The sequence below is a fragment of the Rissa tridactyla genome, chromosome 3 (genome assembly GCF_028500815.1).
Source record: "Rissa tridactyla isolate bRisTri1 chromosome 3, bRisTri1.patW.cur.20221130, whole genome shotgun sequence".
NCBI classification, from domain to species: domain Eukaryota; kingdom Metazoa; phylum Chordata; class Aves; order Charadriiformes; family Laridae; genus Rissa; species Rissa tridactyla.
Window position 1 is genome coordinate 41,798,456 of NC_071468.1, and position 15,523 is coordinate 41,813,978.

Below are 15,523 nucleotides of genomic sequence, written 5' to 3' on the forward strand. Positions count from 1 at the left end.
ATAGTCAACGTAATTCAGTGTAGCACAATACTGCTCACACAAGTGTAAGTGAGCTAGTATATGAAGAACTAAAGGAAAAGGTAAAGCTATTTGCTGGAGAGAATACTATAATGTAGAAAAGCACCTGATTAAATATTTAACACCATATTGAAATAGAGTAAGGAGGACAACTCTTGCTTTTTCTCTCTAAAAGTTCAATGTTTCCTTCTAGAGCCTGATCCTTCTTGGAGCTGTTTGGTTTGAAGGAAAAATCACAGCCTGCAAGCAGAGCCAGTTTTAAAGATGAACACCTCTGGCTAGTAAACCCAAGAGACTATGAGTCTTTTAGGTAGCAGCATAAAACATCCATCATACTGGTGCAAACAGCCAGGTGTGCATGTGAGGAGAGAGGATTTACATTTGCCAGAAGGCTCAACAAATCTAAAGCTTGTCCACAACCACTAGCAGGCAAATCCAGCGGTCCCCTCTTGAAACTTAGGATAAGGTTGTCTCCTGTGAAGGACCACTATTTTCTAAGTGTTGTTCAACCTTGTGTTTGAGAGATGCTCTTTAAAACTAGAGGAAAATTTATACTTGGTGCTTGCCCAAGCATCATAAATGATGTTACTCAGGGGAAACTGCACAGTAGAAACTAAAGTGGCACTGTTCTATGCTTTTGTTCCAATAGTCTTCATCACAGAAAAATTGGTATGAGTTATTGACAATAAGCAAGATCCATATCAGGAACCTAGTACTGAACAGCCCAGATACCAATTCTGTGAGTCATTTGATCCTTAAGTATGCGCTCCCTGAGGTTACCAACTGGAGCCATCCAATACTGCAAAATTGCCATCTACCACATCTGTCCTATTTATGTGTTTATATAGGGTGGGACTTTCACCAGGGCTCAGATCTGCTTTACTTCATCGTTCATTTCAAACATGGAAAAAATTCTCTTGATTAGTATTTCCTATGCAGGATTCTTATTCTTCTGGGAGTCTTCCCTTACAATCACAAGGGTGTCTGGGCAAAGGCCATTCTCTGTTGCTGGTGACTGCTGTATGGCCACATTCACCAACAGTAACAATTGTAGATCTATTCCTGCCTTCAGCTCTTGTCCGCTACACTGTGAAACTAGCATTGCATTGTTTTTCAAGATACCGTTTGAAAGAGAATAGGGAACCTGAAAGCAAATAGGTGATTAAAGCCGCCTGCTTTCCAAAGCAGCTAGGTCTGCTCAAGAAGACAAAAGGCAAGACAGTGGTACAATGTTTTGCATAGTCATCAGCCCCCTTGTGTGCAATATATTCCATTTGTGGTTTAAGAACTATCATCCCTTTGTAAAGATTGCCCACTGCAACCACAGTACTGCAAAGGTCAGGAAGAATTGGCTTATCTACTGCATACATGATAGTCACACAAGCTAAAGCCTATGAATTGTGCAACAAGCCAGTGTTTTGCACTTTCAGGTTTGCCAGTCTGACCTCTGTCTCCCATCCCACCTGTATCTTACACATACAGTTCCTCAGTGCTTCATTATAAATACGTTTTCCATAATTAGTGGTACAAGGCTATTTTTTTTTTCTCTAATCTATACAGGCACACTGTGTAACAGTTTTTACCAAAACTCAGGTTAAAGATGCAAAATAGATAGCCTGGATTACATTGGTATAACCTATTGTGACAATTTCACTTGATATCACTAAGGAACTGAGCAAACCTATGCATTATTAGGCACAGGAAATTTGGCTGAAAGAGAACTAGAGCAGAACTCAAGCCCACTCCTAAGAGGCTGAGCTCTTTGGAGAGTATTCACAGTACCTACTTCAGGTACTCAAATCAAGCACTCAGTGTGGCCAACGTAAAGGGAAGGACTCCTGCAGAAGACAGTTCAGAGCACTGAGACTGAATGGACCCTCTCCAAGAGTTTCTCTATCCGTTGATCACACAGAACCTGAGAAGACTAGACTCTGGACTTAGTCATCTCCAGTTAGATTCCTGAAGTAGACAATATATATCAGTCCTATATCAGTCCGAAGCACTCATCAGCATTTTCTTATTCAATAAATTGTTGGCGTTTCTACAGAACTTTTTTCATGGCACATGAGTATTAACTGAGCTGCGCAACACATTTGTTATGCAGCTAAGTATGTGATATGACTCAGGGGCTTGGCCACAGTTCCAGGACTCGTTTAAGAGGACACAATTCAGTAGAGACACCGGGAAAAGTTATCTAGGGGTCCCCCTTCTAAAATAGCTAAGCAGAACCCCTCTCTGTTACATCCATTAATTTTGGCATTTTTCCTAACATCTTACAAAATTCCCTAAAAAAGGGTTTCTAAGACAAAACAACAGTCTTGAACTTGTAGAGCAGGAACTCAATCTTCGCTTTATACTTGGATGGGTTTTTTCTATAGTTTTGGGGGTTGGACCCATCTAAGCCTTAGACATTTCTGCTGAAAGCATTTGAAAGGGACTTCAAGTCCTGAGAGCCACATTTTCTGGGTACCTAATGTGGGCACCTTAAGAGTGCAGATTTTCATTAAGTGCAGAGCAATTTCCCAGTAGGGACCAGGCCTCTCTAACATTTGCCTGAAAAGGGAGGTACCCAAGAGTCCCAGCCGCTCTTGGAAACTCCATGCATTGCTCTCCTGGTGAGGCACATGCTTTTGACCCTGAAAGAGAGCTCAACTCTCTTGACCCTTCTGTCAGGCATTCCAGCAGGATGACAACAAAGCTGCCAGCTTCACAGGGACACGCTAAAGTTATTTTTAAAATCCTAGGCGCTCTGTAAGTTATAACGCCTTTTCTGAAGGTTAAAATAGAAACAAGTTTACAGCATCTACAAACCAAAACCCAACAGTTACTTTTGGCACCCTCTGACACATTCTTGGCAGTCTCAACAGAGAGGCCAGGAACAGGCTGGACATAAAGCCACTGACATCCTATCTGAAAACAACTCAGCCATACTGGAGAAAATGTTTTAAGACCCTATATGAAAGGAAAACCTCTTCAAAAAAGATTATAGCCATATATGGACAAAGCAAAACTTTTAAATCCATTTTTGCAGAGCACAGAAGGCGGTTCCCTCTCACCAAAAGCACAAGCGCTGAGATCTGTACTCATAGTAGGAGCACTGCTAAAACCAGCAAGACAGAATGCAAATGTGCTACGAAGTCAAATGGCAGATACATTAACAGAAGAGGGAAATTGTGTTCCCAGAATTCCAGCCCATAGTAGACATCCAAAAAATCAGACTTATTCAAATAGATGCTCAGTAAATTCTAATCAGAGTTAAATTTGGAGCTTTTCCCTTTTCATCATGCCTTTGCATTAACTGTTGCTGATATGCATGTGGTACCAGCAGTCCCTTATAACAAGCAAAAATGCACACTCTCCTAAAAACGCCAGTGATTCAGCAACTTCACTCATTAACCAGGCCCAATCCCGCAGAAGGGTCTTGTTAGCAAGAAACTCTGAACAGCATTCTTCAATTATTGTTAGCTGTAAAGCAGCCATGACCACAGAAGGTTATGATATTTTACAAAGGGAAATCTATTAACTGAAGCACTAAAGCTCAAGGAAAATCTAAGTGTCTTGTCCATTCAGAGGAACATTTCTCCGGTTTCTCTAAGATGACCGAGGAAATTGTCTAGCAAGAATAACATCAATTCTGTTTCTTCTGTAGATAGAAAACATAATACATTGCATCTTAGCAATGATAACGAGAGAGGAGATGATGGGAAAGGAGGATTTTTCCCTTTTTAGCATCTTTCTAGAATTTGGGCTCAGCCCCTGTGAGACAGAAAGCTGGTGAACTGCTGATACAGCAGAAAACAGAAAATCAAAGATGGACTTGCAGGGAACTTGACCAACAGTTTACCAGCTTATGCCAGCTTTCCTCAAAAAGAGTCACTGATTATTTTTTTTTACATCTAATTAGAATCTCCAATTTGAGCAACAGTTGCAGAAAATTACTGAGAATCCAGGTCTCAAATTCTTCTCAAATTTAAAATGCTAAGACAGAAGCATTTACCATGTGGAACAACTTAAAAGCTACTGAGGATACCTCTCTATATCTCTGCCTGCTCAGCATTTTCAATATGGTTGAAAATTTAACGAATTAATGTTGAGAGAGGTCTTAAAATCGTTAAATGGAAGATAGAGCACTCAAGCACGATTAGTGCACTTGAAACCAAAAACTAGCATAAAGAAACTACTCGATCACAATGAGCTGAACTCCAGCAGGAAAGTTAAAGGTAAAAAAGAGAGAAGAGATGAAATGAGTCTAACTGAAGTTTCTTTTGCAGAAGAGACATTTTAAGCTCAGAATCCTGGGCTCTGGTGCAAAACAATCATGTAGTCTCTCATTTAAAAGTAACAGAACTCACTTCTAATCCTTGTGACTACACCAAAAAGCCATCAGGGATATGATCTCGGTTCAATATAAGGGTTAAAAAATCAGGAGACAAAGAAAAATAACCAAAAGTATATATGAACACTAGGCGATCAACCCAGAAATACCATTGGTGACTTTTAAACTTGTTTCAGCATTTCGAGAGGGGTTCAGTTTGTGATCTGAGTCTTATTAGCAGATGACTTTGCACCATAAATCTCAGATACAGGACTAATCATCTCCTAAAACATAACAATACTCTAGCTAGCTTTTTGGTATAAAGACTTATGAATTCAGAAAGTTAGTTACTGGCACACGATTACTTCAGGCTTACCCACGAGTGTGGGTTTGCTTCTGTGGCACAGGAGGAGCACAGGAGGAGAAATAGGCAGACTTAGAGTTGCAGAAGGGAGAAAGGAGGCAAAGGATTCCCTCTCTGTAACTAGCCATGTTCATGGCGCATGCAAATATTCAGGATTAAGTTGGCTGGCTGAGCCTGAATGCTTGAGGGCTTTTCAAACCTCTCTTGACTTTTTTATTTTCACTTATAGACAACCCTCGTGAAAGCACATATTTAGGATAATGATGCATAATACTGTAGAACTTCACAGGCTTTCTCAGTGCAACAAATAACCCTTCATTTTGCCAAGGCACATTTTTTCCCTAAAACATCATGCCACAGTTTCTCTTCCTATTCAGTTAGGCTGCTTAAATAAATAAATCTCAGTCCCTCTAGCGCTGTATCATTCAAATTTAAATTGTTAGTCTACACGTAACTGTTTTGTGCCTTCTGCACTTCATCCCTCAGCCTCTCTTGCTTACATATCCACCTGTGTTCAGGATGGAATTCATAGCCAGAGCAAAGCCCCGTTTGTCATCCAAGTTTTGCTGCTCTGGAATTAACTCAGTAGCACCTGCATATCGACTTATGAAGAAAAGCAATCTCATGTTTATGGCTTACTAGAGTGCTTTTCACCATGAAACAGTGGAGCGAATCTCTTTCACTGGAATGCCAATCACTTCTAATGCCATACACATTTTTACATTTATTGAGTTTTTCTCTTGACTAAGTCTGACCCTTGGGTTTGCCTTCATTAGGCATCACACTGTTCAGCTAGCTTGGCAGAACAGACTAAGAAGCTTCACTCCAGCTTCGGGCTGGGAGCCCTGTCTTCTGAGCTCTGGCAGATAAAGCTTTGGCACTTTAAAAGGTTGCTGCCCCCACCCTACCAATGTGCTGGATGTTACGGCCCTGGTGGCAGGAGTGTCAGGCGTGGATAGGTGCTGAAGCCCTCCCTGCCTGTCCTTGGCCACTGTACTGTGCATAAACCAAGCAGGGGATTGGCTCTGTCGCCGGCACAAGCTACACCTGCTGGGGAGGCTGTCTCCAGCTATGAGAAGGGACAGGCAGCCAGGTGGTTAGTTTTAAACTACCATGGCTTTAATTCACCAAGCTCAGGAGTTGGAGCCCTCTGGTCACTCCTATTCCTTAAACCTCACAGGGCTTTTAACCATGAGGGTATGGAAGCACCAAAGAGCACTGGGGAGGCTTCTGAAGGGAGAATGAAGTGCAGTTACCGGATTATAGCTGTATGCTTCCTACAACAGGCAAAATCTTGGCTAGAGCTTCATAGGACTCACATATGCTACTCGAGCAGTCTCATCAGAGCATCTTGGTCCTCTTGTTAACATAGACAGCTCTTGCTCCTCAGCTCCACAATATCTCACAGATCTACCTGAAAGCAGTGCTGTTTCTCTCACAGCACCTGGACAAAAGAAGATGCCTGCCTTTGAGTATGTCTTTGTGCCTCTGCAACGTCTGAGTGTTCAAAAGCACTTGTGGAGGGGAGGAAGAGACTCCAATAACTGATGCAAAAACAACCTCAGTGTCTTTTACATCTTTTTGTTGCTGTTGTTGCTACAGAGCTTATTATAACCAACACAAGCCATAGCAGATCACAGATAATGTCATTCAAACTTTCATACATGCTACAGTAATTCAGAACTTCTGCTTCAGAGCAAGAAAGAACAGAGGAGAAATCACCATTCAAACAGGCGTTTAGCATTTCTCTCTAAGGAAATACTAAATTACAGGTCTACTAGATAGCAACTGGATGTACAAACACAGCCACACCAGACAAGTTAACATTATGGTGTTATCCTGTCTGTGATGTGTAAGGGCTAGACCCTTTCAGAAGCAACTTGTCCCTCTATGCTCAAGCACTCTATACTTTATATTTCATTTTTCTTCTTGCAGCAGTTACTGGAAAGCTTTGGAAGTGTGATTTTAGCATGCAGCAGTCAGCTGTGTAAAGGCAGCTGGTCAGGGATTCTATGATTTTTAAATACGATCACATATAAAAGATTGATGTTTATTTGTCAGCTTCTTTTTTTTTTAATTCTGTAAGAGGCAGTGTGGTCCTATGATCAACTCAATGCATTTGTGCTCCAAAAATGTGGAACCAGTTATCATTTGTACTGTAGCCTTCCTCATGAAATTGTGTTCAAAATGTTGCATGCATTCTTTGCCTCTTGGATTTTTGCTGCTGCCACAATTATTTCTTCCTCATTTTATCTTGTCTGGGAAATTCAGATTTCAAGTTCTTCAGAGCAGGCTTTTTTTTATCTGCGCTGCTTATATTTTGCTTAGCACAGGGAGACTTGCATATCTGTACAGACCTATGTGATTTGAATGACGAATAACTACCAAACAAGAACAATTTGAGGAAATGTCCTTTTTCTAACTCTTGAGGCCTTTCCTCTAACACTGATAAAGACCTTTTTCTGAGCAACATGAGCATGAATGAAACAGAACAGTCTAAGAATAAGGCCTTACATTAGAGCCCATTCATAAGTCTCCCCCTGCTTCCCTACCCAACTTCCAAAAAATGCAGGAAATTGGGAAAAAAAACAAGGTAAGCAGTGAAAACGCCTGAACGCATAAAATCAATTGGCAGGGAAAGCAGTCAAATTTTAGGATGGACAGTTCACATACGCTAGAAAGTCTGTGAAAGAAGCACCCCCTCACTTGGTCAGGAAGCAAAGCCCTCAGTCATTAGCTGACTCATTTCTCGCCTGCAGCAATATCATGTATTCATATTTCAGCCATACTTCTGAGACAAACCTGTTTGTCCTTTCCCAAAAAGTTCCTACCAGCTTATTTCAGACTTTCTTTATATTCTGTAATTCTGTCTTTCACAGGAGCTCCCTCATTTCTACTGAAACTAAAAGTACCTTCAAATTTTGGACACCCTGCACCTTTCTGTATGGGGAAAATAATTCCCTGACTAAAACATCTTTAGGTTATAAGTATTTTCATGTCTTCAGGTGGAATGGGCCAGTGCAAAGGACATGCTGTTTCTTTGTTGCTTTTACACTACCTTCTTTTGGGCCAGACTCTCTATTTGATTAGGTCCACGAAGTTTGGATCACAGAATGGTAGGGGTTGGAAGGGACCCTCAGAGATCACCTAGTCCAACCCCCCTGCCAGAGCAGGGTCACCTAGAGCAGGTTGCACAGGAACGCGTCCAGGTGGGTTTTGAACGTCTCCAGAGATGGAGACTCCACCACCTCTCTGGGCAGCCTGTTCCAGTGCTCTGCCACCCTCAAAGTAAAGAAGTTCCTCCTCATGTTTAGGTGGAACTTCCTGTGTTCAAATTTGTGCCCGTTACCTCTTGTCCTGTTGCTGGGCACCACTGAAAAGAGAGCCTGGCCCCATCCTCCTGACACCCACCCTTTAAGTATTTATATGTGTTGATAAGGACCCCCTCAGTCGTCTTTTTTCAAGACTGAAGAGACCCAAATCCCTCAGCCTTTCTTCATGAGAGAGATATTCCAGTCCACTGATCATCTTTGTAGCCCTAATCACTTCAGTATAGAGACAACGGATATATCAGAAATCAGTTACACAGGTGCAAATGTGGGACATTGGGAGAGGCTATGAGTATGGCAATGAAACTGGAATAGATATGATATGCAACTCCAAGCTTGTGCATTAATGTTCAGGGACTTACAGGACTCCTATGAGTGTAGTCTTTGGACATTCAAACAGGTGAAAATAGAGTAACAATTTCCTTTGGACCTTCTGTTTCTATTTCAGTAGGGTCCTCTGACTACTCCATGCACACAAAATTGCTCTAACAGTTCATTAATTCTGTGCATGCAAGAAAATCTTACAAGGGAAAGGAGAGAAGAAGGAATAAATCCCACGTTTGGGTCTGAAACTGGGTATTCCAATGCAAAAGCAAGTGCAGGTGCCATGTAGTCACACACTAGACCTTCCAGTCTCTCTGTCTGCAGATAGTGAAACAATTACATTAGTCAGTGTGTGTTAGCTAAAGCCTGGGTCTGTGCTCACTCCTAGCTCTCAAAGAAGTTAGAGCTGTAACTGATCACCAGGTTCACTGATCACCAGGGTATTCTTCTTCTTTGGCTCCCCTTCTTATCAGGTATTCCTTTTTCTTACGAGCAGCTGCTGTAGAGCTTATGGTTATGAAAAGAAATCGCCTCTCTCTGGAAGCTGGGCCCCTGATGTCTGTATGGAGCCAAGCTTTTGTACTTCATATGCAGTGAGAGGTAACACAGAAAGCAGAGCCCTGGTGTGGCAGGTTACTTTTTGTCTGTACGCAGTGGATCACAGATCTTTCTACTGGATCTACCAGACAGAAACCAGCAGGGGTGTGTGGAAGAACCAGTCCACTTTCTGAGCAGCTTTGGGAAGCCTCACTGTGACCACAACTCCAAAGACACATTGTGTGATCTCCACACATCCTTCTACCTCCTACAGGCTTTGTTTCTGTGCTATATGTAGGTCTATGCTGTTTCTTTACCCTTCCAGTTATTCTTCTGTTCCTCAGTCTTTTTAAACACACGTCTCACCAGATTGAGTTATGGCATCGTGCCATTTCTGTGGCACACATCCTCTTCCACTGACACTTCCCCAGTCTGTCACCCCACCTCTACTCAAAAGAGCTAAAGTTAGACACAGCTCTGTAAGCAAACCCCTGGGCTTACCTGCTCTGTAGGTACCTGTATCCAAACCACTCCAGCAAAGGCTCAAGTCCTCTCTCCAAGTTCAGAGCTCTTGCTTATGAACTCCTCAAAGCAAAGATCTTGTCTTCTCTGTGCAGTTAAATTCGTAGTGCCACATGGGGGAGCTTGTGCTGTGACTTGATCTCTTCCAGATCAAGAGAAAAGGACAGCTCAGCAGCACTAATAACTTCAGACACTGGAAACTCTGTTCTGGAAAGGCTGGTTGAAAATCATGACATATACATACATAGTGCACACACACTCTAATAAAGATGTTCCTTTTCAAAATGATCTTAGGTGACAGTCATTGATTTTGCCTTGAAAAAGCAGCCAAACCCATAACTCATAAACTGTAGCTCATAAACCTTAGAAACTTCCAGTTGCCCTTAGCCTGATAGATCAAATAAAATGAAAATGGCTATATTTTAAAGGCATAGGCAAAGCAAATGAGTAATGGGGATCAATTCCAGCCATCCACTAAGATGACTTACATACACAACAACCATCCTTAAGTTAACTTTACTCCTTGCTGAGCCATGTCTGGCTGCAAAGCCATCTGGACAGATGAAGTAAAAGCAGGTGAAAAAGCAATCAAAAAGGCAGGGAATCTGTCTCATCATATTTGACAAATAGATGGACCTGAAGTCTGCTTGGAAACCCTCAAAATCATGAGAATGCCTTAGAGACAAAACCAGAGTTTAAAGCTCACCTCCCAAGTCATTCAGAAAATAAGCAATCTGGTAGCCTGAGGCTATGAAAACTGACATATGAAAACTGACAGGTTCGATGGCTTGTTTTTTTTTTTTCCTTTTTTTTTTTTCCCCCCCAAAAACCAAAGAAATAATTTGAAAGCAGTTTGTAAGTAGGAAGAAGGTGGCTGACCACCTGGACCAGCCATCTGGAAGACAGATGGAGACAGTCGAGCCTTGAGCTGCGCCCTTTCACAACCCCGTAGAGCAGTCAAAAGTCCCCTCACAAAGTATTAAATTGTCTTGTATGCAAAGTACCTTGCGGTTCGGGCGATACCTATCAAAGAAAGCAAAGGACAAGGAGGATGCTGCTAGGACAGGCTAGAGCGACGGGCTCACCGGCACCACATTCCACCTTCCCCTTGGCGGCGCGGCGGGGAGAGGAAAACATGCGAGGGCAGACGAGACCACCCCCGGGAGCGCGTCCCCTTCGCCCCCCCGCGCCGGGCGGGGCGGGCTCTGCCGGCAGCACCGGGCACGGCGGGGCGGGACCCAGCGGGACCCGCCCCCGTAAGAGGCAGCGGCGGCGGCAGCAGGAGCAGTACCGGCAGCAGCGCGGCGGGAGAGGGGAAAGAAGAAGGAGGGGAAGAAGGATGCAGGCGGTGCCCGGGGCGCAGGCCCGGCCGTTCAAGCTGAGGAAGAGTTTCGGTAGGGGCGGCGGGTGTGCGGCGGGGCTGCGCGGCGGCGGCGGGCTGCGCGCACGCGTAACGCTTCTCCTCTCTCCCGCGCAGCCACCCGGCTGGAAGAAGTAGCAGGAATCCGTGCGAAGTTCCCGACAAAAATCCCGGTAAATCTCTGGTTTTGTATTATCGGAGGTTATTGCTGCTATTTCAGAAGAAACGCTGGGAACCTCTCTGAAGTGTGGGAGGGGGGAATGTTTTAGGTTTTGCTAAGTGTGATTCTAATTAAAACAGGTAATCGTTGAGAGGTACCATAGAGAGAAATACCTTCCTCTATTGGACAAAACCAAGTTTCTTGTTCCCGAGGAGCTGACGATGACACAGTTCATAACCATCATCAGGTAGGCAGTGAGCACCTGTGGGTCTGTGTGGCAGCTGGGGCTTAGAGAAGCCGCTCTTCTCTACACAGGTATTTTCTAGTGCTGTGCTAGAACACTCTGCTTTCTTTGGTGGGGAGGGGGATGATGGTATTAGAATGGCTTCCCTCTCTTGCAAGCGCTTGAAGAAAATCAACAGATGTTTTCTCAGGTGCATCTAGGGAATAATGCGGTCTATGCTTTTTGGATTCATAAAGACTTCTCTCTTCACCCTAACTATAATGAGTAAAGATTATATTAGACTCCTGCATTCTTCTTGCTTGATGAACTTGGTAGTGGGGCTCTGGTTCTGTTCTGCTTATAGCTGCTACCACCTTGCTCTCTTACTGCACCTTGCTGAATTTGCTCGAGTTCAAAGCGACTCTCGGTGTGCGTGGCATGAAATGTGTTTTTAAATTATTATTTATAAAACACTACAGAGAAGAAGCCTCCCAAGGTATTTAGTGATGTTCTCGGACAAAGTAGGAAAGCTACGATCTTTCCAGCCCTCTTTTTAAAGTACAGAAAAGATCCTTCTAGATGCTAACTTCTGTAAAAGAGGCTTTTGGCTCTTGGCCATCTGAGGTCCTGGTCCTCATATGTAGTTTTTCTAAGGACTCTTCTTTTGAAGGTAGACTTGAAAATAAGTGTAACAGACTACGCTGGACTCCTTTACTACAGCTGTACTGCAGAAACTTTTGGTTTCTACTCAGCATTTTTCTCTAATTGGAAACTCAAAGCCCAGGCTCAGTAGCACTCATGGTCTAACAATGTAAGCCTTTCCTCAGAGCGCAAGCTTTTCAGCTTCTAAGCATACAGTGAACTTCCTGCTGATGAAGACGTTAAACCACATAATGACTTTACACAGTATTTCTTGTACATAGTTCATGCAACTGCTCTGCTTAATGTATTTCATAGACTCAAGTTGAAACATTCTTAAATTTGCTAATGTTTAATGCTGTATTCTCCTCCCTTCAATTAGGAGCAGGATGGCTCTGACTGCTACACAAGCTTTCTACCTGCTGGTGAACAACAAAAGCCTAGCCAGTATGTCCTTGACAATGGCAGAAGTGTACAGGGACTACAAAGATGAAGATGGCTTTGTGTATATGACATATGCTTCCCAGGAGATGTTTGGATGCTTTTTACCCACTGCTCAAGGGGAAACCATGGAGTGCCTTCAAAAAACTTAAGGTTGGGTCCATGTGCTGCAGTGAAGCAGTTTGCTATGAATCATGCCTGTGACATGAACCTCGGAGATGCTCCTTCCAGTATGAGCTCTTGAGCTCTCTAGTGGGGAGTTATGACCCAAAAGCTGGCAGGACCAGCTTAAGGCAGAAATGGTGGTACACTTTTCCTAGACAATAACTTGGATATATATTTTTATATTTGAAGACACTTTGGGGTTTTTTGGAACTGCACCTCCACTTTTTTGCAATATCAATCTTCGTTATGTAACTGATTTTTAAGGTGTCCTTAAAACCTAAGTCTAAGAGTAAAATAAAGAAGCTTTTAAGTATTGTGTTGAATGTTAGTTTTAATCTGGGGAAAGACTGTAAAAGTCTGTCTAGGAGAAGGTCCTAGAATAATTCTGGGAATTTGAGCTCAATGCTTCTTAAATGAAGTATTGCTTGCACAGCCATTCTGAATTTTTCAATGGAATAACAAAGCTTAACTCAGGTCACACAGACGCAAAACCATACCTATAAATGGTTTGTTAAGCTAGATATCTGAGCTGCAAGATTAGGCAGACTGTACTAATGCTAGAGCAGGGTTCAAATGCAGTGTTTTTAACAACTGGATAAATACTGTCAGCTGTTACAGAAAACACTGTAATATAGATAACTACCTGTTTAAATAAGCAAAATTGATTCCTAGTCAGCATAACCTACGCAGATAGCATGACTTGAACGGTGGTTTAATCAAGTGTTCAAGAGTCTATTCTTCCTACTGAATTCTGCTAGTCTGGTCTCTGTAGATACAGTCATGTCCATCCCCTACAGGCACCTGCTGGTCAGATCCCCTGAAGGACTTCAGGGAGCCTTCTTTCAAGGATGGATAGAGCACAGAACCATAGAATTGTTAGGGTTGGAAGGGACCTTAAAGATCATCTTGTTCCAACCCCCTGCCATGTGCCGGGACACTTCTCACTAGACCAGGCTGCTCAAAGCCTCATCCAGCCTGGTCTTGAGCGCTCCCAGGGATGGGGCTTGAACAACCTCACATGTAATGTACCTTGCGATTAAGAGGTATACTAATGTCTCTAGAAAATGTCAAAACTGTCATGTAGTGAGATGCTGATTCATCTAATACACAGGCTTGGTTTCTAAACATGTATTAAAGGAACACTTGACATGAGGCTTAGTCTGAAGTATAGCTCAAGTTGGCTTTCCTGGCCTTCTCATATGTTAGGAATGTATTGGAATGCTGTAAGTGTTCTGATTGTGCATAATCAACTTAATACTGCTCACTTAAATATCTATCACAGTGTGCAGTTAATTAATCAGCTTCTGGTAACTTCAGCTTAGGATGGTCAAATTGTAACAATATGATGCAGTTCTGTTCAGTACCAAACTGATTTGCAGAATGATTAATGTAGGAATTACTAGTGCAAGGAGGTGCTGACAGTATTTAAATTATGCATAAGGAAGGAATGTGTGTGTAAGCTTTTTGCAGTTGTTCTCTTGCACTAATAATCTCTTGAATTTAAAGCTCTGAGCAGACCTGGGTTCAAGCCTCTAAACCAGGGGGTTTAGGCTGGTACCTGCCTTACTGAAGGTGGTGTTTGCCAACTCATGTTTCATGAGGAACAAAGAAATCATTGAACTGACCGACTCAGTGGAAAGGCTAAGGCTATGTCAGTATAGGTTATGAAAACATGCAGGCTTCGGGATCCCAGAATCTGTTGCTTGGATAGATTTCACTTATGCTTGTAATGGAAACAGTTTCCATTGCACAAATTAAACTCAAATAGTCATTTGTTAGCAGCCCTCGGGGGTGGAGAGACACCTGTTTGGCAGGAGCACTATGCGGCAATGTTGAACAGCTGTGGGAACCTTGGGGTGAGGGGAGCAAGGGGAAGACTTGCTATGTTCAAGCTCTCTTACCAGTCTAAGAGCTGGGCTAATATTTTGCTTCATTGACTCCTCTGTTTGTCTTCCTGTCTTGTGTGATACTTGGTACATGAAGAGAAAAGCACTCCAGATTCTTGGCTGGAGCAATTTTATGTCTGACAGCCAACTTTCTTTGGTTTGTAATGTAGTGGCTGAAGTGTAAGTGTTGATCCCTCCAGCATTTATTGACATTAGGCTGTGGTCTCTAACAGGCTGAGTCACAGATACAGCCAAAAAAATTACACAAGGAGAAGGTCAGTTGCAGGTAAAGAGCATTATTATAAACCTGTTTAAACTGGCCTGCTGAGCCTAGAGAGAAGCCCTGTGAGCTGGGAAAGCTTCATCATTGGGTAATAGTAATAGACTTGCCCTTCTACCAGGTGTTAAAGCAGATAGGATTAACCAAAGACAGTTTTGAAAAAGTCTTAAAATAATAAACTAGAAGTTAGGTGCCCAAATAAATCAGTTATCCTGCTGCTTCAGTTGCTTTGGTGTGACTAAGAAGCTTTGAATTCAACCTATTGTCTCTCGAAGTCCAAGGAATAAGGATTAGAAAAGAAGCAAACAGAAAAAACTCTGCTCTGACTGACATAAGCAACTGAGATAACTGCAGCTGCTTCCAATGTAGCTGCTGTTTGAAGAGCTAATATTTGCTTGAGCAAATACCTATTGATCAGACAGGTACTTCTTACTTTTTTTTTTTTTTTTTTTTGCAATGAAGGACACCATGCAATGGTAAGTAAAATTTATAGTTCTTTCCAACATAACCCCAATGTAAATAGGGAAGGCGGAGATGCCACTTTTTGTAAAAGTATCTTCATTTCTGAATTATGGGATTGTGTTCTTTAATATCCAAAACATTCACCAGAGAAAATAAAACATTTTGAGTATACTTCTGTAGACTACCAACTAAATCCTGGAAGGTGGTTGGTGCTCTGGCTTCAAAGCACTTATGTATGTACATGCTCTGCTGAAGTAACTTGTTAGATTGGGTCCACAGCACTTGGCCCTTTGTAAGATCAAGCACTGTGTCTCATTTTCAAATATAAACCAAATCAAACTGAAAGGACATGTAAGTGTGAGATGAGGACTGAAAATTGTCCTTGCTGTTGAGGTCCTTTTTTTTTTTGAGCATTGTGTAAAATAGAATACTGGCAGAGTTGTGATTTCAACGTAACCAAATGGAATCATAGAGGGGAAAAAAACTGTTAAGATCTGT

At 42.5% G+C, this 15,523-nt stretch overlaps 1 protein-coding gene across 1 annotated transcript; it reads left to right on the plus strand.

The window, feature by feature from the left end:
- Positions 1 to 10,707: 10,707 nt before the first annotated feature.
- On the plus strand, positions 10,708 to 12,433 carry MAP1LC3C (microtubule associated protein 1 light chain 3 gamma). Its single transcript, XM_054196048.1, has 4 exons — positions 10,708 to 10,803; positions 10,887 to 10,942; positions 11,070 to 11,176; positions 12,174 to 12,433. The coding sequence occupies exons 1-4, from the start codon at positions 10,749 to 10,751 to the stop codon at positions 12,382 to 12,384; spliced, it is 429 nt and encodes a 142-aa protein (XP_054052023.1). The 5' UTR covers positions 10,708 to 10,748; the 3' UTR covers positions 12,385 to 12,433.
- Positions 12,434 to 15,523: the final 3,090 nt, after the last annotated feature.

Excerpts from the sequence above, each read along its gene's own strand:
- MAP1LC3C (XM_054196048.1), top strand. The coding sequence starts at position 10,749 with ATGCAGGCGGTGCCCGGGGCGCAGGCCCGGCCGTTCAAGCTGAGGAAG. Across the intron at positions 10,804-10,886 it reads CAAGCTGAGGAAGAGTTTCG|CCACCCGGCTGGAAGAAGTA; the intron begins GTAGGGGCGGCG and ends TCTCCCGCGCAG. Across the intron at positions 10,943-11,069 it reads AGTTCCCGACAAAAATCCCG|GTAATCGTTGAGAGGTACCA; the intron begins GTAAATCTCTGG and ends TAATTAAAACAG.